The 22,681-nt window shown below is 37.1% G+C and overlaps 1 protein-coding gene across 1 annotated transcript in view; it reads left to right on the plus strand.

The window, feature by feature from the left end:
* Window positions 1-22,681, plus strand: part of pot1 (protection of telomeres 1) — an 82,389-nt gene that overhangs the window by 51,767 nt on the left and 7,941 nt on the right. Inside the window, exons 10-17 of the mRNA XM_008111229.3 lie at window positions 6,453-6,616; window positions 8,695-8,777; window positions 9,293-9,334; window positions 10,542-10,698; window positions 12,583-12,785; window positions 15,856-15,991; window positions 18,156-18,250; window positions 21,571-21,662. Of these exons, the coding sequence (XP_008109436.1) occupies window positions 6,453-6,616; window positions 8,695-8,777; window positions 9,293-9,334; window positions 10,542-10,698; window positions 12,583-12,785; window positions 15,856-15,991; window positions 18,156-18,250; window positions 21,571-21,662 (972 nt within the window). The remainder of the gene's footprint in view (window positions 1-6,452; window positions 6,617-8,694; window positions 8,778-9,292; window positions 9,335-10,541; window positions 10,699-12,582; window positions 12,786-15,855; window positions 15,992-18,155; window positions 18,251-21,570; window positions 21,663-22,681) is intronic.

Genomic DNA, 22,681 nt, shown 5'->3' on the forward strand with positions numbered 1-22,681 from the left:
TTGGCAGGGGGTTGGACTGGATGGCCCATGAGGTCTCCTCCAACTCTACTATTCTATGGTTCTATGATTCTATGATCTATACTGCCCTATATCCCAGGATCTGATCCCAGATTTTTTGCTTTGAACTGGTTTATACGAGTCTCCACTGCCATATCATCTGGGATAAGAAGAAAATCAGATCCTGGGATATAGGGCAATGTAGAAGGTCCCCAGTTACTGTGTTGTTTTAAGTCCACCTAGCCATCTTTTTACTTCTTTTCCTCTGTGTAACTGCATTTTTAGCAGCACCAGTTTAAGGAAAATGATGAAAACCATGGGTACATAGATGTTCAGTATCAGGTTGCAACAATGCCATAAAGCTTGGACTGGACAAAAATGCCTGCCCTAAATAAGCAAAATGAAAACAACCACTGCTTCAGAAACTATTTGGGCCCCATCTATACTGCTATATAATGCAATTTGAAACTCCACTATATGGTCAATGTAGACTCATATAATGCAATTTAACTGCATTGAACCAAATTATACATGTTTACACATTGACCATGTAATGTAGTTTGAAATATGTAGCAGTGCAGATGGGTCCATTGTGAGCACATGTGAACAGCAAATCAGAAAATTGAGGGAAACAGATAAGTCTTTCCCACCAGTTATATTCCACATGTTAAAAAAGCATCAGTTATAAATCTGACCATAAAAATAGAAATGATAAGAAAAGTAGAAATGTAAGGTTTAAAATGTATTTGATTACATAAAGCAGGGGTCCCCAAACTAAGGCCCGGGGGCCGGATGCGGCCCTCCGAGGTCATTTACCTGACCCCCGCCCTCAGTTTTATAATATAATATATTATATATATATATAATATTGATAATAATATTATAATGTAATATATATATATATATATATATATATATATATATATATATATAATGTAATATATAATAATATTATAATGTAATGCAATATAACATTAATAATAATACCATATAATAATATTAATGATATATTCTCTATTACATATAATATTACTAATAATATTACAGTATAGTGGTATCTCTTGCCAACCTAGCAGTTGGAAAACATGCAAATGTGAGTAGATCAATAGGTACCGCTCCGGCGGGAAGGTAACAGTGCTCCATGCAGTCATGCCGGCCACATGACCTTGGAGGTGTCTATGGACAATGCCGGCTCTTCGGCTTAGAAATGGAGATGAGCACCAACCCTCAGAGTCAGACATGACTGGACTTAACGTCAGGGGAAAACCTTTACTCTTTACCTTAACTACCACCAGTTCCTTTACCTTTACTATAGTGGTATAGTTCAATATAGTAATATATAATGCTAATATTGTGCTATGCTAATAATATAATATATTGTATGTACATATAATTTGTAAGCCACTCTGAGTCCCCTTTGAGGTGAGAAGGGTGTGATACAAATGTAGTAAATAAATGCAGTAAATAATAAATAAATAAATAAATAAATTTTAGACTTAGGCTCACCCAAAGTCTGAAATGACTTGAAGGCACATAACAACAACAACAACAACAACAACCCTAATTAACTTGACTATCTCATTGGCCAGAAGCAGGACCACACTTCCCATTGAAATCCTGAAAAATGTATGTTGGTTAAAAAATTTTATTTTTAAATATTGTATTGTTCTTTCATTGTTGTTGTTGTTTTTGCACTACAAATAAGACATATGCAGTGTGCATCGGAATTTGTATTTTTTTCAAATGATAATTCGGCCCCTCAACAGTCTGAAGGATTGTGGACCGGCCCTCGGCTTAAAAAGTTTGAGGACCCCTGACATAAAGGCTTAAATGCCTTCTTTTGTTTAATCATATGTTTATATTGTAAGTTTGGAAGTTTTTGTGCATTCATTTTGGCCTAGCCTGTGCTGGACAGCAGTACAGAGTTGTATTTTTTTTCTTCCAGAAACTGAACTGCAGTACTGCCAAGGTTATAAGCCATTTTTGGTTAGCCATATAGGTTAAGCATTCCTTTTCCAAAGTATCTGGGACCAGAAATATTTGTTTCAGATTTTCCCCCCAGAATTTGGAATATTTGCATGTACATAATGAGATACTTTGAAGATGGGCATAATGGCATACCTTCGAGATGGGGCCCACATATGAACACAGCATTCATTTATGCTTCATATATATCTTATAGAGAATATTTTTAATAATGTTGTGCATGAAACAAAGTATCTGTACACTGAGCCACCAGGAAGCAAAAGTGTCACTACCTTAGTCATCCACGTGAACAATTTTGGATTTTGGAGTATTTGGGATTTCCAGAGAAGAGATGCTCAACATGTTCTTCATTTGAATGTGAAATGTGGAATTGACAGAATTTGGTTTGGAATTAATTAGTAAGGTTTCTTCAACAACACGTTTCTAGAAATGTTTCACATTAAATAAGAACGAAATGGTTTGTTCTGTTATCTTTACACTAGTACCTTAGAGCTGTTTGAGGGGTGCCTTTTAAAAAAGGTTCTAGAGTCAATTCTAACCTTCTAATAGGACTAGCCTCTGAATTGTATTCCTAATCCTCCAGAACTTTATTAAAGATGTGTTGTAATCTTACTAGATAATGGGAACCAGAAAAAATAATGAGAGGATTTTAAGTTGCTCTTCCCACAAGAAATCATTTTCTATTTTTTAGGGTTAATCTGATTGCTGTCCCCAAACCAAGTAGAGGAATAAAGTCAGTTGTTGAACCCCCACATCATTGATTCAGTAAGTCAGTTTTGGCTAGGGTTAACATTTGGATTGAATCTTCTATTTTACATTTCATACTAGTAGCATGAAAAAGTGACATTCAATCTAAGGATGTTTTACTAATTGAATAAATTTGATATATCTTATTCTCTGTATTTCTGGCTTTAAACATCATTATAGCCAAAATAGGAATGCCCATGCTCAAAGGGATGAGTTTGAGGATCTGAACACAAGCTCAAGTCTTATTGGAAGTACTCGTGGTCCGATATGGACTGAATATGTTTGCTAGTTGCAGAAAACTGACTGTGGACATAGAATGCAGAACATATGTTTGCTAGTCAGAGAAGTCAGATGATTATACAGGAGACAGTGGAAACGGAGTTGGAGAAAGAAATCCAATACAGTATCCTGGATAAGAACATAACCAGTACTTGATTCAAACAGAAAGCAAGGAGCCATTCCTTTTAATCTTTTGTTTCAGCTGTCTCTAATAGTGTGCATTTCTGCCTAGTGCTTATAAAGAAATATACAAGGTGATATTATTGTTTATCGTCTTTTGTGCCTTATTCCTTAAGTCCAAACCCAACTTTTGTAGGTTTTTCAAGTTCTTTAATTTTGTACACTTCAAATTAATGATTGGGATTTTATTTTGACAAAAAAGCAACATAAGGATGTACAATGCTGCCCTCAAAAGGTAAATATTAAGATTGCAGTTTGTTACATGGATAAATTCCACATTCACCTCTGGCAGTAGAAAAAAATAAAGTGGCAACACCAGTTTTGTAAGATCATAGTATTAAAAATATTTGCCAGTTTGCAAAATCTATTCTAATGATTCCTTAGGGCTAACTAAGAATGTCAACATGCTATTTACATATATTTTTACAGTATTAGATTTCTATTTTATGTCTTTGATAGCCTAAATATACTCAGGAGCAGTCACGCTCTGCTTTTCATCTAGCATCACTCATAAGGAGCCCCTGGTGGTGCAGTGGATTAAACCCTTGTGCTGGCAGGACTGCTGACTTGAGGGTTGCTGGTTTGAATCCAATCTGGGGAGAGCACGGATGAGCTCCTCTATCAGCTCCAGCTCCATGTGAGGACATGAGAGAAGCCTCCCACAAGGATGGTAAAACATTGGGGTGTCCCCTGGGCAATGTCCTTCTAGAAGGCCCATTCTCTCACACCATAAATGACTTGCAGTTTCTCAATTCGCTCCTCACATTAAAAAATATTCATAAGGTCACCTCAACAAGTTCCAAGACTTGCTGCCAAACAGGATTCACATGATGGAAATGTATGAACCTGGGTTTGCATGCGGGAGTTATGGGGGTGAGCACTAAAATGTGCATTCACAACAGATTTCAGACCTATATGTTATGAAGCATTTCAGAAAATACATGTGACTTCTCAAGGGAACTAAGACAATTAAGTCATGACAAACATGAGAGATCAGTTTACACATATTTTATTAATAGCCACATTCATTCCTCAAGGATTCACTGAGGCCATAACGTAATATGAATCATGCCAGTTAAAACATTAAAACATGTATGTTAATATATATCCCGCTTGCTAATATTCCTAAGTTTATAATCTGATTTTAATTCTATGTGCTACTGTCTGGCATGGGCTGTGTGTGTGTGTGTGTGTGTGTGTAAGTGGGACTGTCAGGTTTCTCAAATGTATTATACCTTCATAAATAGTTTTCTGCCACACTGGAGTTATTGTTAAAATAAGGTATCTTAATAAACTAGTGTATTTACAGTTAATAATGCAATTCTGGGTGTGAAAGCAGTTAGATCCAGGCCAACCTCACTGTTGTGTCATTTATTAACATTACCATAAGCTTAAATTTTCAAAGCATGACCTGTTATATGAAGACAAGTGTTTCTTTTGTTTGCATTTTTCTATTATTTGATGAAGACATTTTCTTGTAAGATAGAAATCCTGATTTTTAGATAGTTTTTTGGGTTTATAGTCTCACTACAGTAAAAGACTTGTGATACTTTAACACAATCTAATGCAGGGGTCCCCAAACTAAGGCCCGGGGGCTGGATGCGGCCCATCGAAGCTATTTATCCGGCCCCCACGGCACAAGGGCAGAAGGAGGTTGGACTAAATGCCCCAAGGGGTCTCTTCTTCTCTTACAACCATTATTATTATTATTATTATTATTATTATTATTATTATTATTATTATTATTATTATTATATTGTGTGACACAGCAAACAAGATAGATATGCTGGATTTTGTATCACAAAATCACATTATTATTATTATTATTATTATTATTATTAACATTGAAGCTGGGTGGCCATCTGTCAGGGGTGCTTTGCTTGTGCTTTTGGTGCACAAAGGCAGAAGGGGATTGGACTAAATGGCCCAAGGGGTCTCTTCCAACCCTCTTTATTATTATTATTAGTCTACAGATCGCCATTAATAATAATAATAATAATAATAATAATAATAATAATAATAATAATAAACATTGAAGCTGGGTGGCCATCTGTCAGGGGTGCTTTGCTAGTGCTTTTGATGCATAAAGGCAGAAGGGGATTGGACTAAATGGCCCAAAGGGTCTCTTCCAACCTTCTTTTTTATTATTGTTGTTGTTGTTATTATTAACATTGAGGTTGGGTGGCCAACTATAGTCCGGCTCTCCAACGGTCCGAAGGATCGTGAACTGGCCCCGTGTTTAAAAAGTTTGGAGACCCCTGATCTAATGTATATTAAAGGAAGCAGAAATAGCTTTTACAGAGCAAAATTGGGGAGGGGAAACTGTTTTCCTGTCTTCCTAATTGTATCTTAAATAGCGTAAAAATCACATATTTGGAATATGATTTTGCTGCAAGAAACTTCCAAATAATAAAAGACTCCAAGGAGCAGCTACTCATTAATACAGACAGAAGGAAGACGTTGTTGCTGCTGTTGTTATTTCATACTATGATGAGTATTTATATCACAGCCCCATAACTGGGACTCAATTGAGACTCAAAGCAGCAAACGATTTTTTAAAAACATACAAAAGTGCACATGAAAGAGGAATTGAACTGTTTATGGTATTAAACCAGTTCACTCCTCATGATAAATACTGAAATTTAATATAAAATTTTGTGTTTTTTGTTTGAAATTAACAGATAATGAAACTGCAGTCAGTAAACTGTATAATCTCTAATGACTATTTGAACATTAGCAATTAGTTATTATAATGTATAGGAAAATGGGATACATCACCATTGGTACAGATTCACTTTATTCAAACATACTTGGGACAAAACTCATATGAAGGATAAAAGTCTATATACAGAATATTTTAAGCCTTGTTTGAAGAATTTGCTGTCACTGATATTTAATTCATTTAATTCCAATACAGTTTCATCTTTACATGGTATGCCTGACATAAACACACAGGATAAAATGTGTTGTGTAAATATGTGTTAATAACAGATTACTATATGTTCTACTCAAAAGAAGAGCAAGTTTTATTAACTAGCAAACCTAGAGATTACCACCGAGACAGAGGAACGGTTGGAAACTGGATTGATGATGAAAGGAAGTTTTATATGTGAATTTTATGAAAAGTGAAAAGATTTTGATCCTTGAAACATGTGATATACTTTCGATGAACTGCATCATCTTTCTTGCCTCTCACTTATATAGATTAAAATAATAGCCCTGTGTAGCTATGCTATCTAATATTCTTTTTATGTTCATTTAAGGTTGGAAGCATTATTAGACTGTACAGTTTGCATGTAAAAATCCACAGCTCTGAAGAAAAGCCTGATGTTTCATACCTACGGTTTGAGCTTCATGGTGGTACTGGCTATGGTCGTGGGTTTACAGTATTGTCAGAAAGCCACACAGATGCCGTGCAATTAAAGACGTGAGTAAATAATATTTAAGACAGATGTCATCTGGGAAAGAAAAAATGAGAAATGATGCTGTAATCATGGGGATTTATTGGTTGTTCTGAAAAACAGTTGATTTTAGGAATTTTGCCCATGTAATTTTGACTCCACAAGTCCTAAATCCCCAGCTGGCATCTTCATAGATCTATACCCCTGACCTCCCAAAAACTTTCCATCTTGGTCTGAGATAAACCTTACAGCATTCATATAAAGATTACATAAAGATAGTGTACAATTTTAAACAATATAGACAAGCTAAATACATGCTTATAAAATGCTATTTATAATTCTAGTAAACAAATATCCTTTAGCTCCACTCAATCTTTTTAAAAATGGCAAGGATAGATAAATTGGCTTAAAGGCTTCATAGTGCTTCAGTGTCAGAAGTCATGGTAAAGGGTGCACAGGTGTGAGGAAGAGGTTTTATTTTGTGTGAGATAGAAGTTTTGGGCTCATGTATGGTCTATATTATACATTGTGTATTGTTGTTTGAATGTTATGGTGAACTCTTATACAGTAGAGTCTCACTTATCCAACATAAATGGGCCGGCAGAATGTTGGATAAGCGAATATGTTGGATAATAAGGAGGCATTAAGGAAAAGCCTATTAAACATCAAATTAGGTTATGATTTTACAAATGAAGCACCAAAACATCATGTTAGACAAGAAATTTGGCAGAAAAAGTAGTTCGATACGCAGTAATGCTATGTAGTAATTACTATATTTATGAATTTAGCACCAAAATATCACGATATATTGAAAACATTGACTACAAAAATGCGTTGGATAATCCAGAACGTTGGATAAGCGAGTGTTGGATAAGTGAGACTCTACTGTATTAATAAAAAAATTAAATGAGAAAAAACTGAAAAACCAAAAACAAATATTCTTTAGCTCCACTAAATCTTTTTTTAAAAAAGGCAAGATCATTTTAGGATCTTTTTCAGCAAAAATGTTTTAGGCAAACATACTTTGTATGAACACAATGCAAGCATTGGTTCTCCATCATGTTACTTGTGTTCTGTCTTGCTGAAGGCATCCCTCTTCTTGGTTTGGTGCCACTGGGAATGCAACAAAGCTTTTCTGTAAGGGAGTGGGGCCCTGCTCCCTCAGTGACACAGAACCAGGAAGCGGGCAGCCTCCAGCAACAGTAAGGAGGCTTTTCCTTTATTTTTGGGGAGAATGGGGTGCAGAGAGGTTTGGGAGGCACTGCCATCCCACCTCCCTGAGCTGTCTAAGTCTGAGGAGTGTGAAATGGCTATGGGAAGGCCATCTGGGATAGTACACGGCAATCCCAAATTGCAGTCTCCAATGCCTCAGCACCCTCAAATATTCAGATATTCATGGAAGATGCAGATCTCTGCATGTTTTTTTTTAACTAGGGGCCAAACCTGTGGAAAAGGATTACTCCTGGGTTAAACCACATTAGCTTGGGTGCATTGTTTAAACTCCTAGGCTGATGCAAGAGTAACATTGCATTATCTGTAAGTATAAATGAGGCCTAAGCATGCCTGTTACAGAGTGAAATCTGTTAAGGACATCATAGGATAACTCTTTGCCATTTGCTTTAAGCTGAATATCCAAAAGCGTTGTTTTGACTATCATATTTTCAAGTCCAACGGAATCATTATTCCATGCTCTTGTGTAGCATAAGATAGATGAACATTGACTCAAAGAGTACCATAACCTTCCATTGCAAGACATATACTGTATTGCTTGTCAATTTTTATGTGTGTAACAACATTGCTTCCTCCTTCCCAAATATATTTTCAGCGCACCTAAGCCCTTTCATTCTTTCGCTATCAAGCATTACAGTTCCAAATAACTTGCATTTTTAAAACTTAGATCTTCAAACCCCACATTATATTGCAGTATTAGCTGGTGAATTTGGAGTGAGCTGCAGCATTAGTAGAGTCTTCATTTTTGAACAATGAGCCATTATCAGTATGCACAAAGTAGAATAAGACACACCGGTAATAGCTTTTATAGTATTTTTGAAATCTAGTATGCTCTCCTGATAACCTGTAAAGCCATTTTATTATTCATTTTCAGATTCTTGGACACTGTTGACTTGACATCAAGTGGTTATTCAGAAGCATCGTCTTTTCCAGAATTTGAGACCACTTATATTCCATGTAAGATATGTATTATTTTTCCCATATGAAGGAATAGCTTTCAAAAGATCCCAGAAATTTAAATAATGGCCTTAATTAGTCTTAAAACAGATACGCCTTTAGTCAGAGCTGCCAAATTGAGGATTTTGCATTTTGAATATATGTGTCATCTTTTGTATTGTTTGAAGCAGTATGTTAGAATAACTAAAAAAACCTATTCTGAGGAAAGTATTAATCTCTTCTGTACTACTTTGGGAGCCCTTTTAAACTGAGGGGTGACAAAGACATGTAATAAATAATCTACATATGGAATTATAGACAATGTCATCTAAAAAGAGATCAGCAGAAATGTTGTAAGACATTAGTATTCATAGATGTCACTGCCTAACCATGCCATGTCTTGTCTTCTTGAAATAAAAGCATGTTGGTCTTTATTATGAAATATACAATGGCATTTAAAAATATTTGTTTGTTTTGTTGATCATTTGGAAATGTGATGAATGAAAGAAAATGAATGCCTTTTGCTTTTATCTAAGTAGGATCCGGTGTGGACAGATGCCAACAATTATCTGTTACAGGTAGGGAATCTCGTGTTAAGTTTATCACACATCTATACTAGCGAAGGGGCAAAGATCTGCCCAAACAGTTGGGCTTCCTACTATCCCCTCTGAACTATAGTCCATTGTGTCACCTGGAAATTGTTACATCTGCAACAAAACTCCCCCTACAATATTATTATTATTAAACTATTATTATTCAATTTTGTTTGTATTCCGCCCTGTCTCCCCAGAAGGATGCAGGGTAAATTCCAAACATAAAAGATAGACATTCAGTGCCTGAACACAACAGTACACCCATAATAACAAAAATTGACAACCCTACATATAAAAACAAATTATGACTTAACAACTAAAATTACATTAAAAACGCAACCTGTTATATCAGACATAAAACAAAACATCAAACATCAAATAGAAGCATACAGTATCACAATGGGCAACCTTTAATGGAAACATCAGCCAAAATGGGAGCACACACAGTTAACAGTTGAAATTCCATTCTGTTTATAAAATCTATTTTCTCAGTAGCCTATTTCTTAACTGCCTTATTTCTTTCCTATCAATTGGAAGAGATTACAAGAACTATTTAATCCATTCCCACTGCACATGCAATAACATGCAACTAAAGCACTCCTGAAAGATGTCTATCTGACCTCTGTTTAAAGCCCTACAAAGAAGGAGTGTCCATTAACTTTTGAAATATCTATTCTACTGCTGAACAGCACTTACAGTAAATAAGGTTTTTCCTAATGTTTATATGAAATCTTCTTAATGTAAAGTCTATCCTCCATGTTTGAGGTTTTGACTTTTGCAGATTTGATTAATGTGTTTTCTCTCGAGGAATCTCTAGGTCCTCCAGTGCAATTCTGAGATCAGTTTCCAGGAGTTGTGTTGGAAGACACAGAAATTCACAGAGAGTGATTCTCACGGGTAAAAATATATGTGTGTGTGTGTATACACACACACACTCATAGTTATCAAGATTTCTATAATACCAATACACAAGAAAAATAAAAATAGGAAGATTTTTTTATTTCTATTTTAATTTGGTTTCTTTTTATTTTAAGGGGGTCCTGTGCCCCTAACCCCAGCAAATGTGGAGGGTTAACTGTAATGAAGCACTCCAGCAATGATTCACATACACACACACACACACACACATAATTAAAAGATTGTTTACTATTTGGGTTGTATAAGTGTTTGTCATTCTTTTAATATTTTACAGTGCTAACTGATCATCAGCACCTGGATATGACAGCACTGAATACTATTATCAACAGCAGGCATCCCCAGGAATATCGTGTCAGAGCTAAGCTGAGAACATTTGAACCTGAGAAGCTCCATCTGTCTGTTAAACTCCACTGTCCTCAGTGCCATTGTTTGTAAGTGCCTTAGCCAAGTTACGAACAAGATCAGTTCTGTAGGTTTGTTCTTAAGTTGAATTTGTACATAAAACAGGTACTTTTTTAAAGTGTAACTCCATCCAAAAATATATATTCTTTAGCTTTGGGTAGCCTAGGGAAGGGTTAACACTCCTGTAGTGTTTTGCTGTCTGTGTTCCTGTTCAAAAGATTTCACCTCACTGTCTTTAATTGGATTTTGGGGGGAAAAAAGGCTTCTTGTGGAAACAAAGATTGTTGATAAAGCTTCAGTGGAGACACCTTTCCCCTATGACAACGGCTAGATTTTTCTCACATCCTGTTGTCTCACCCCTGTTCCTAACTATGAATAGTTTTAAGTCAGTTGTTCGTAACTCGGGGGACTGGCTCTACATCTATCTTGTAATCTCATAGTGTTTTGTAGTTCAGCTAGGTTTTTCAGTTCACTTTCATCCCAAGATGTATGGTAAGATGAACCATCTGTTATTATTTTTTCCATGTCACCTTATCATGCATCCTAAATACTTTCTGAAGGACTTTCTATATTAAAAAAATAGTGTATCGGTGTCCTTAAAATTAACTATCATTAAAATGTGACTAAAAAAGCTTGATCATGATTAACTTCTGCTTCACTGTGTCACTGAAAAAATATCAATTTGTACTGGATGCCTCTACAAAATTAGAAAAAAAGAGGTTGTAAGAATTTGTTCTTAGGGAGAGAAAACTTCCACTTACAGATTAATGTTATGGTCCGGGGTAGCTTGGGAAATACAGAATTACTGGATTCAAGGAAAAAACAGATCCACTCTATACCTCCTCTAAAATATGGACTGAGCTGGCCTAAGACGTTTTGCTGTTTGAAATGAAAAGCAGCATGTTATGCCTAAAGCTGTTAGACTAGTAGAGCAATTATATTCAAAATTAATAATGAAACCGTTTCGTCCATTTTACCACATAGCAGCAATATTTTCTTGTCCATCATTTTGCTTGTGCCCTTTCAGCATCTTGTCACTTGAGACAGTTGCTTCATTCTGCCAACAAATATAATTTCTGGAAAAGTACATAGTCTGCTAAAATTCCCAGCAGATTGGTCATCTTAATCCATTGTAAAAAAAATAGCTTTGTAGCCACTGTATATATGCATGTATTAAATTTACCTTGTTTATAAGCTGAGGACGATTTGTGGGACAAGATTATGAATTTTCATGTCACTCATGGATATGTCAAGGGTCTTTTTATGGAGAAAGGAAAGCACCAGTTGCTGCTTCAGGGCCAGCCACCACTGGTCACCGCCACCATCATTTCTCTGTCCACGTATCCAAAAAGGCGCTGTGCCATAACAGACCGAATAGAGGGGGGTCAATGCTTCTTTTAGGTTTTCCTAGAACACTTTGAGCTCTCACCTCTCGCTCTCGCTCTGATTTTTTGACTAAATTTTTTAGACTAATAAACAAGTATATTGGGTAAATTCTAAATATGAGTGTCAGTCTCAGTTTGAATAGACTGATGAGAACTTAGCAAGTCACTGCTTAGATACCTGTCATTGAATTAATGGGTTTGTTCTCATTCACACTAGCAACTGAATTTAAGACTAATATGTTTTATTTGGTAAGCCATTGGGTTAGACCATGTTGAGAAATGACTGGCATCTTCAGTGCCTTTAAGAACTTAAAATGGCAACAGCAATGGCCAGGCCAGGCCCATGGCAACAGTAGAACTAGTGAAGAGTAAGTGTGAATCCAGTTGAAGAATCCGGTTGCTATTTGTCAAGTATGGATTTGGAAATATGTAACTATCTTTGTTCCAGTATTATTGTTGTTGGTTAGTTATGCTTATTAAAGTGCTTCATTTCACTCTGCCTTCACTTTGTGATGCAATTGTTTTCAGACAGGAAGTTCTGGATGAGTCCGAGCTCAATTTAATCATTCAAGAAACTTCAGCTTCATGCTCAGATCCAAAATTACAAAATATATCCTTCTGTACATCCTGTATGTTCGGCAGTGAAAACCAGGGGCAACGCCGTGTGCCTGTTTATTTTGTAAAGCATGCTGACCATCAGAATCCAGAAGACAGCGTGATTCTTCTAGAAGGTTAGCTAATTCCACTATTTGGTATTCTGAACTACAAAGTCCTTAAAAACCCAAAGCTTTTTGCAGCCACCCACCCACTTTCATTCTCCTCTATTTCTGCCAATGAAATAGATAAGAGAAGGAAAGCCACTCCTTGTTGTTGCGGCTGCCAGTGCCCCCACATTTTCTCCCGTCCCCTCTTGTCATAATTTGTGGCAGCATCTCCATGAGTCATCATACCAACAGCAATGAAAGGAGGACCATCCCATACACCTCAACTCAAGTACACAATGGACCTCTTCACACATGGCATTTTAGCCTTGTTTTGTTGCTTTTATTCGCAGCAAGGACGGGACCTGCCGTGCTTTATCACATGATGTACAATAGGCCTGCCCACTTTCCTCCCAAAGTGGAGGAGAAGCTCCAAAAGGAACTTCCTCCACCACTACGGGGTGGAAAATGTGTTTTGAGTAGTTCCGATTGAGCTATCAGTACTTTCCTCCTCTTTTCCCCATATGATGGGGAAAAGGGTGGTGGGGCATCACACATTGCCATCTGTTTCCCCTCTGATGGGAACAGGGATAGAGTGCCAAGGCACCCCGTCCTGTTCCCACTGTATGATGGTGTAAGGAAGGAAGGCACACGGAGCGCCATGAGCCATTCTGCATGCCTTCACTTTCGAAAGGGATGTGTGAAGAGTTCCCTTAACTGTACCTTGCCAAAGTGGTGGTGATGGCGATATAAAAGCAATCAGTTTGCTTCCTTGTTATCTTTCATGCCAGGGCTCCTCTTCCTTTGTCATCTCCACTGTTTCCTCCTCCTCAAGCATTGCAAAGGGCACAAAGGTACAGAGCATGTTTATGTGGAGAGAAGAGTAGGAATGTCAATTGGCAAGAGTGTCAAGCAAAACCTCTGCCATCACTACCCAGGAGTGATTTATGCAGGAAAGGGACCTCACACAACTTTAGCACCTCACATTTTTGTTTTATACCTTCCCGTGCTGTCTGGTGTTCCCCACTCTTTCAGATGCATGAGCAGGCAGTTGGCTATGAGGGGAAAGCACCTATGACTATGAATGCATCTACACTGTAGAATTAATTTAACTGCTATGGCTCAATGCTATGGAATTATAGGAGTTGTAGTTTCACAAGGTCCTTCCCTGGCAAAATATGCTGGTGCCTTGCCAAGCTACAAATCCCAAGATTGTATTGCATTGAGCCAGGGTATTTGAAACACCTTGAAGGTGGTGGTATTATTATTATTATTATTATTATTATTATTATTATTATTATTTGCAAATAGTTATTCCAAAATGTGGCAATATTTTAAATACTTCTAATCGTGTGCGTTTTGAACAAAAAAGACTAAACCTTTATTTAAAACAAGCCTTGATCCTAAAAGCATGAGTTTACTTCCAACTGTTATTTTTCAATATCTCTCATCAGTCAACAAACCATGAGAAGAGAAAATGTCTGAAACATTAAAACATGCTTTATTTTTCAGTTTTATCTTTACATAGGGCAGTTTTGAAAAACGTTGCTTTCTAGAAAAAAGTACTCTACCCATAGGGAATATAAGAATGTTAATTACTCCCCATATGTGAAGGGCTTCATTAAGTTTCACTTCATGCCTGTGGGTTCCATTTTTTTAAGGAAGGAGACCTATTAACAAGGATATATGCCCTGAAGTGTCTTACATATCCAAATCTCCTGAAAAACGCTAATTGCAATTAATAAAAATAAAATGAAAGCAGTAGAAAAAGTGGAATTTTAGAGTAGAGAAACTCAGATGTTCATCAATTGAATGTGTGTATTATATTTAAATAAGAGAAGCATCCGAAACTAGAATACAGTGAAAGAGAATGTGAGAAGAGAAATCCTATATCATGAATGTGAATTAGATACTAAAAAATAAATGAGCAGCTTTAATTTTTGCACGTCTTTCTAATACAATTTAACTTTCTTTCTGTTTTTACTTGAACATATTTTTTCCTCTAAACCCCTTTTCTTCTCTCTTGAGTAAAATATAAGCTGCAATGTCTTCCACTTTCTGTTTGGTTTTTAACTTAACCATCCTCTGGATGTCAGTATTTTCACATTTATAAAAACTGTATTAGTATGAGAATACTGGAGAGGAGCTATGGACTGTAAAGTATTTAAAGAGCCACAAAGGTTCTGCTAAAATGAGTAGCAGCAACCCAAGAATATGTGTTGTCTAGCTCCCATTTGTTTTGTGCATTGATGCAAGAAGGCTCCCTTTTGCAAAGTAACTTCCTTGTTGTTAGTGCCTATTTGTTTTTGTTTTGTGTTTTTTTGGTTGTTGTTTTGTTTTTGTTTTTTTGCTTTAATAGTTTTGATATATTGGGACGATTTCTTTGATGGCTTTTTTGAGATACAAATCAATAAATGATTTTTATGAAGCCTTTTTTAAAGGTTTGGCATGTCCATCACTGTCCTGTTTAACTGATTGCCGCAAAGGTTTGATATCAAAATAGTACTCTATTCTACATAGTTGAGAGATTGAGTCTGCATTGATATTGTATTTAGCTTTACAGGACCATACCTATATACTGAAACTATTTGCCTTAGCTTTTCTTTTTTTTTTTGACAGGTTGTTGATTTGGGGGGGGGGGGGGACAGAAAAGGGAGCGAGGCAGAGGAAAATGGAGTGATCTTGAGGTATGTTAAGGTGTCAAAGCTATCCTGATCTCTTAATTATAGCGCATTTTGAGATCAAAGCCAATCGCTTAAATTGGTTGATCATATCTGAGGACATTGTTTTCCAGACATAAGCATACACGTACTTCAATAAATCTAAACAGTCTAGCTTTTGAAATGCCCACTTCGTGTTGATTTTTATATCTACATGCTTGGGATATGGGGAAAGCGAGGTCATTTTTCTTTTTAGCCTGGAAGGATTCTAGGTAGCCTTGGGCTAATTGCTATGGTCACAGTTCATAAGCTACATGAAAACAGCAGTCCAGGTCATTTTTACTGTGCTGCTCTTTTTAGTTCCGACTATTGCATTTCATGGCAGTAAACCATGTAATCATAATTTTAAAATAACCTGGAACAACTTCTTTTGCCAACAGGTGGAATGGTAGATGAAATTTTAAAGTTATCAAAAATAGTTAAAGGAATTATACCTGTGAAATCTGCAGAGGACAGTCTTGTGTTACTAGATCTTTCAGCTCCATTTTTTTGGCAAGGAAATACTCAGTATTATGGGTAAGTCTTTAAAATAGAAGAAAAAAGAGTAGATTCCATTGAGTATGTACATGTAAATCTGTCTTTTTTCATTGCTCAGGTGCTGATGTTGAAACCTTTGAATAGTAGTTAGATATTTGGAAAATTGCATTATGTGTCCTAATAGTTGATACTAAAATTGAAAGGATATGAAAAACTATAGTCTGAATAAGAGTCACGTCCAAGATCACTTTTATTCTTCTTGTTGTTATTGTTTCTTTATGCTCCATTATGTTCCATGTCATAGAATTAATTATCCACAGAAAAGATCTAGCATAATATGGACAAAATACCATGTGTGTTATTATAGAAGCAGTTCATTCTAACCTGAAGTTCTTCCAGGAAGCTCCATGTGTCATATATAAGCTTGATTCTGCTTTCTCCCCACGACCCAGGCAGAAGGAAGCTGTTCAGAGAACAAGTGATTGGTCTGTTTTCACTTGGGAGCTTCATGTCAACCAGTCTATGTTCCATTCAATTATCTGCATTTGTTCACTTCATATGTACACTTTACTCTAAAGAGAGTTCCTTTCTTTGAACAGAAATGTTTTCTGATGTGCTCATGATGCTGATATGTGCAATGCATGAGCAGGAGTCATGGAAATGGGGACAATTTCAGCACACAAATTTCAAAGTTGTTTCCTCCATTCAGTGGTTTGTTTTATGCACTATAGTGGTATCTGTGCATGTTTCTTTTTTTAGAAGCTCTGGATTCAGTATGGCTGTATTGATTTCATGTCAATGAAAGCTAATGTACTCTGGAGAATAGGGTTCAAATCCCCATTCAGCCATGGAAACTCACTGGGTGACCTTGGCCTCGGAGGAAAGCAAAACAAACACCTGCTGAACAACCTCCATAGGATTGCCATAAGTCTAGAATGATTTGAGGACACACAATAACAATGACAAAGGTGAAAAAGACCAATTGTGGTGTAGACCACACAAATAGAATCAGTTCCCAAGTTTGGAAAACGTATAGATCCCTATTGAAGATATTCTAGGGCAAAATTGAAATGAGTTGTTTATGTGACGGTTCTGCTTTTACCTCATAAAAACGAGAGCATTAATGAAGACTCTGGTTAGAACTGCAAAAGCTGAAAATGGTCCATAGTGATTTCACATGACATTCTGATACAACTTCAGAAATCAGAAAAGATACCGAAAATAAGAACTGTTGTGTAGTAATCTAGTTAGTAAAACAGTTTAAAACCCTGATAATTTAGAATAATTTCACATCAATAAAAGCAAAAATAAAAAAAGAAAGAACCTTGAGGGTGCTGTCTCTGAATGAACTAAATGGCCATCTTTTATGTTTTATGTTGTTTTAATAATGACTTTAATTACTTCATTCTGTGATTGTATATGTTACATTGCTGACATTCAAACCGTTAGTACTGAGAGATTTGTATTCTGCTTCTAAAGAAGCAAGCAATAACTTCTATTCTGTTGGTTCAGTGCAAGATCCCATTTATAGCTACATATTGTAAGAATCAATAAAGCTAATGAAGATGTATTTGAGAGCACAATCCTAAATTTCTTTATTTACAACCAATTTTTAAAACATTAATCATTTCCTCTATGCTATAAAACCGTTTGTTGACTTTATGTAGTTATAAAAATATGCTTTATATTTAAGGCATGATACATAAATATTTACATGTTTTAACAAAAATAAGTCTTCTTTGAGACTTACAACTTTATGTTAATGGCGGGTTTCTGGCTACAGAAGTATTCTCCAATTAAGAAAGCACTTCATAGGCAGAGTTCTTCAACTTTGAAGGCTCTGATCCATACAAACCCCTCTGAGCTCTTGTCAACAAGGCAGGTATATTGCAGAGCCAATTTGGTGCCTCTTCTGGGATTGTTTTCCATTAACCCCCCCCCCTCCTCCCGAATGTCCCTCCTGTTATGGATTATGAGAGGTAAAGGAGTAAAAGCACTTTTACATGTTCTCTGCTATCAGAGGTTATACTCGGGAGATGAAAGGGCTGTGGATTTTCATTGATGATTACAGATAAAAGGCATTAACATTCTACTGCTTTCTGGGTCGTATAAACAGCAGGAACATATCCTTTGACATTTTGAGTTTTGAGAACTGCTAAATCAACATAAGACTTCATATCAGTTTTTGTGTTCCGAATGTTAGGTGCAAACATTGTTCAAAGCCAAAGACAGTGTCAAACCTGAGCTGCATTGCTGCACTGGAAAACCCATCATGGGATCCCACAACAATAGCACAAGGTGAGACTCGCCTCTTCTGCCATCCAGTCATATTGTGGTTTTATTCTGAAGTTTGAAGCTTCAGTTAAGCGCCCAAGTATTTTTTCCTCTGATGTGGTATTAGGGACACATAGACAAAGATCCATAAATAAAAAAACCTTAAAAATAACATTAGCAAAGGCTCCAATTCTCTGTTTTTGGAGCCCTCTTATGACTAGAGACATACCCGACCCATAAAAAACCTCATTCAAACAAACAAAGAACATTTGGAGTTGGCCTGAAATCTACCTTTTAAAAATGTGGTATTTTTACTTTTAAATGTTAAAGGAACTACAATTTACTTCAAAGATGACATGTTGTTCTTGGGGACTCGGTGGGTGTCTGGAAAGGTTGATGACTGCAAAAATAGGCCTTGGAAGCACATGCGGTGGCAGGACAGCACTTTGACCAGCCCTGATCTACATAAGAGTATCATCTCAAAAATGCAATGCAAAGATGTACTGCAGTATTGTATGAGCTGATGTTATCTGAATGTAGGAAAGAGGCAACTTACATAGAACTTGTGATCATTTTTGAAGGATTACACAAACTGACAAATTAAATAGCATTAAAATAATTTCTCCTTGCACAAAAGTGATGAAGACTTTACTTTCAAAAAATTGGATGCTCTTATAACACAAGCACAAGAGAGCTCTGCAATATTGCACCAGGAACAGAATCCTGATTGCCACTGATTCTTAGCTCGTAAAAGTTGCCTTAGAGCAGGAGTAGTCAAGAGCCTGTAGAAAATAATGTTGCTGAATCCCAATTTTTATGTTGCCTATCAAACATGGTCACTGGCAAGGTATGAAGGAAATAAGAATTAGGCAGCTTCCACAGGGCTCAAGATTCCACACACAAGACACAATACAGGGCTCACAGGAAACCCTGCTACCTCACACAGAAAAAGCACTTGCCCCTTTAAGAGCTTTGTATTTGAGCAAATTTTTAAAAAGCCAGTCTCTCTCCCCCCCCCCCCTCATCCCCCAGTTCATTTGAAGGGGGGGCTGGCAAAGGACCTATTAGAGAGATGTATCCAGTAGCTTTATAACAAGGATCCTACAGGTGTATACTGCTCACATTGGAAACCATTCCACTATCTAGCAGTTTTGAGGAGCTGGATGTGGAAATAAATTCAGAAATAATAGTCTCATCTTAACGTAGGACAAAGTGAATCTTATATTCTCCTTCCTTTATTTCACAAGGAGGAAAAGCATTGCCACTGCCTTAAGCAATAGGTCAGCTGTGTTGCAGGACAAGAACATCCCTGAGAATGAGTGTCAATCATGCTGCCACTCCCAGGCATGTTCTGTCCAGAAAATAGGCCAGGAAAATGGAAGTTCTGCTTGAAGCAGTGCCAAAAAACGTTTGTTTTGATAGAAAGAGGGAAAGAAATGAAAAACAAAGTAATCGGGCAGTCACACTGTAGATTATTATCTACAAAGCCCTATGCGGTTCTGGTCCAGCCTATCTTCACGACCGCATCCTCCCCCCCCCCCCCCCATGAACCAGCGTGTGGGCTCTCAGATATGCTGGGGAGGCCCTCTTCCGGTCCCACCTTTATCACAAGCATGGTGGGGACGAAGGAGAAGATCTTGGTTGTGGGCCCCTGGCCCTGGAACGCCCTCCCCAGGGAAATCAGGCAAACCTCCACAGTTCTGTCCTTTTGGAGGGAGCTGAAGACATGGGTGTTCCAGCAGGCCTTTGATAATGACAAAGCTATCAGTTAAATTGAATGACCAAGAAGTTTTAATCCTGTCTTTTAATGCTGTCTTTTTAACCTGTTTTATGGCTAGGTTGCTATTCAGTTGTATTGCCTGTTTTTAACTATAATCTATTGTTTTTTATTACTTTTTTACTTTAAGTTAGTTGCTTCTGTTAATCTTGTTAGTTATTTTATGTTAGTTGGTACTGTTTATTGATTTCTTTTGCAGATTTTGTTGTATTCTATGTGTCTCTGTGTTGCACTTGTGTATGCTATTTTGTAAGCCGCCCAAGTCCCTTTTGAGAGAAGGTGGCAGGATATAAATAAAGCTGCTGCTGCTGCTGCTGCTTCTTCTTATTATTATTATTATTAGGGATGTGCTCAGGAAAATCCATTTAAAACCTGATTTAATAAGAGCCTTTGCCTTCACTGAGCATTGTTTTAAGCATTTAACGTAGACAAAAAGTACATGTATGTGAACAAGTATGCTTATGTATGCATGTGTTTTAAGAGAACGTATGCTGCATGAAAGTTTCAGTAAGGAATCATTCTTTTTCCAAGAAACAAGTAGTGGTTCCCTCCTGACTTCATTAGAAAGAGCACGGTCCACAAGAAGATAAATCCATAAAAATGATGGCAGACTTTCAAACTGCATGATAAATATTTACTGGGAACTGTTCATTTGAATCCTGCTGCTAATGAGAATAGATTAGGATACCATCCTATAAGCAGGTGCTTTGGTGCAGCAATATTGGCCATAGTTGGGAAAAAATGTTATGAGTTAGCTCTGTTTCACCAAGTGAGCAGAAGTTTAATGAACATAAAGGATTATGTTGATTGATATAATACCTATGGCATTATCTAAAAATCTATGTGCAGCACTCTTGCCATGTGTTCATATGTTCTTGTAGGCTGCCCCTTTCAGGATGATTGGCAACTCTTTACTTTCTTTGCTTCGCTAGTTTGGGAAATTTTGCTAGGTCTGCAGGGACAAATTTCCCCTCCATCATCATAGAAAAAAATCACACTATAGCCTGCACTCATTGATGTAGCTGCATACCACCACAGTTAGGCAGTGCTCACCAATTGGTAATGGAGAAGTCCATATCTGATATGCCTAAACTAAATAATAATAAGCCCAAATTTTGCATTAGCAAAGTATTTGATAGATGCTTACCTTGTTTAAAAGTGATGTCACATTTCCCAGACAATTTGGTGAGCACCATCCGGTTCTTAGAATGAGAACTGAGAACTTAGGGGTGTCCTGAGTGCCTTGTTGTAGTATGAAAATGTAATTTATTTATTTTTTGCTTCCATGCTATCTTATTTGGTGGAGCCCCTGGATGGCTATATAGAAAAAAAGATAGCCTCCCTAATTGGGCTCTGGGCCACAGCCCCTGAGTATTTAATTCCAAGGACATGCGATCCACATCAGGAAAAAATGCCCATCTCTTCCATCCTGCAGCATGAATTTTCTCAAGTTGAAATGTTAGTCTTGTCTGTATTTCAGAGTGTTATTTTAAACAAAAAAACTTTCATTGCTTTCTTTGAGTATTAAGTTCTTTTTAAAGATACATGGTGTTTTCCTTTTGTTTAGCTTTAGGAGTTGTGCCACTCGAATATGTCTTTCTAATGAAGTTTACACTGGATGATGGAACTGGATCACTGGATGCATATCTCATGGATTGTGTAAGATACTAGATTACGCTACTCTTGAAATATTTAGTTTAAATATAAATGTGTTCTTGTGAAAGCCATCAGGCAAAGTCATGCGTATAAGTAAGAACTATAAACTTATTAAAAATACATTGGTTAACTACATATAAAATTGGCTGAGAACATATATATATTCCAACTTTGTCATTTTAAATAGACATACCATAGAGTCTCAGTTGTCAGACCTCAACTTATCCGATACTCCGTATTATCCGACACGCCAGCCGCATCTCACCCCTCCCCTCAGCGTTTGGAGAGGCCCGCTGCATGTTGCTGAGAAACAGCTGTTTGTCTAGACAGCAGTGCGCAGCAGGCCTCTCCAAGCATTGGGTGCCTGCCGGGATGGACAAGATGCAGCCAGCACAGACCTTTCCTTCCCGGCAAGCACTCAGCATTTGGAAAGATCCGCTGCACGTTGCTGAGAAACAGCTGTTTTTCTAGGCAGCAGCGTGCAGCGGGCTTCTCCATGCACCAGGTACTTTCCGGGAGGGAAAAGTCAGCGCCAGCCATGTCTTGTCCCTCCTGGCGGGCACCCAGTGCTTGGAGAGGCCAGCTGTGCACTACAGTACTCATATTGATCCATGAATAAGTCGACCCAAATTTGGTTTTCTGACTAACATTTCTAGAATATGAATATGTAGAGTAAGTAAAGTAATGCAACAAAACACAATATAATAGATCAGGGATTCCCGGCCTTTGATCCTTCAAGTGTTTTGGACTTCAACTCTTAGAAGCCCCAGCTGGCATGGCCAACTATCAGGAATTTCAGGAGATAAAGTCTGCACACCTGGAAGAGTAAAGTTTATGAACCATTGCAATAAATTGTCATTGATCAGTGTTAGAATACACGCTCTACATAGAATCATAGATTTGGAAGAGACCTCATGGGCCATCCAGTCCAACCCCAGTCCAACATACAGAAGTTATCCACCTTCAATCTCTACAATCTCCAAGAGTGTTAGGAAAGGATTCTGCTTGAAAATGTAGCGTTA

Source organism: Anolis carolinensis, chromosome 5 (genome assembly GCF_035594765.1).
Source record: "Anolis carolinensis isolate JA03-04 chromosome 5, rAnoCar3.1.pri, whole genome shotgun sequence".
Taxonomy (NCBI): domain Eukaryota; kingdom Metazoa; phylum Chordata; class Lepidosauria; order Squamata; family Dactyloidae; genus Anolis; species Anolis carolinensis.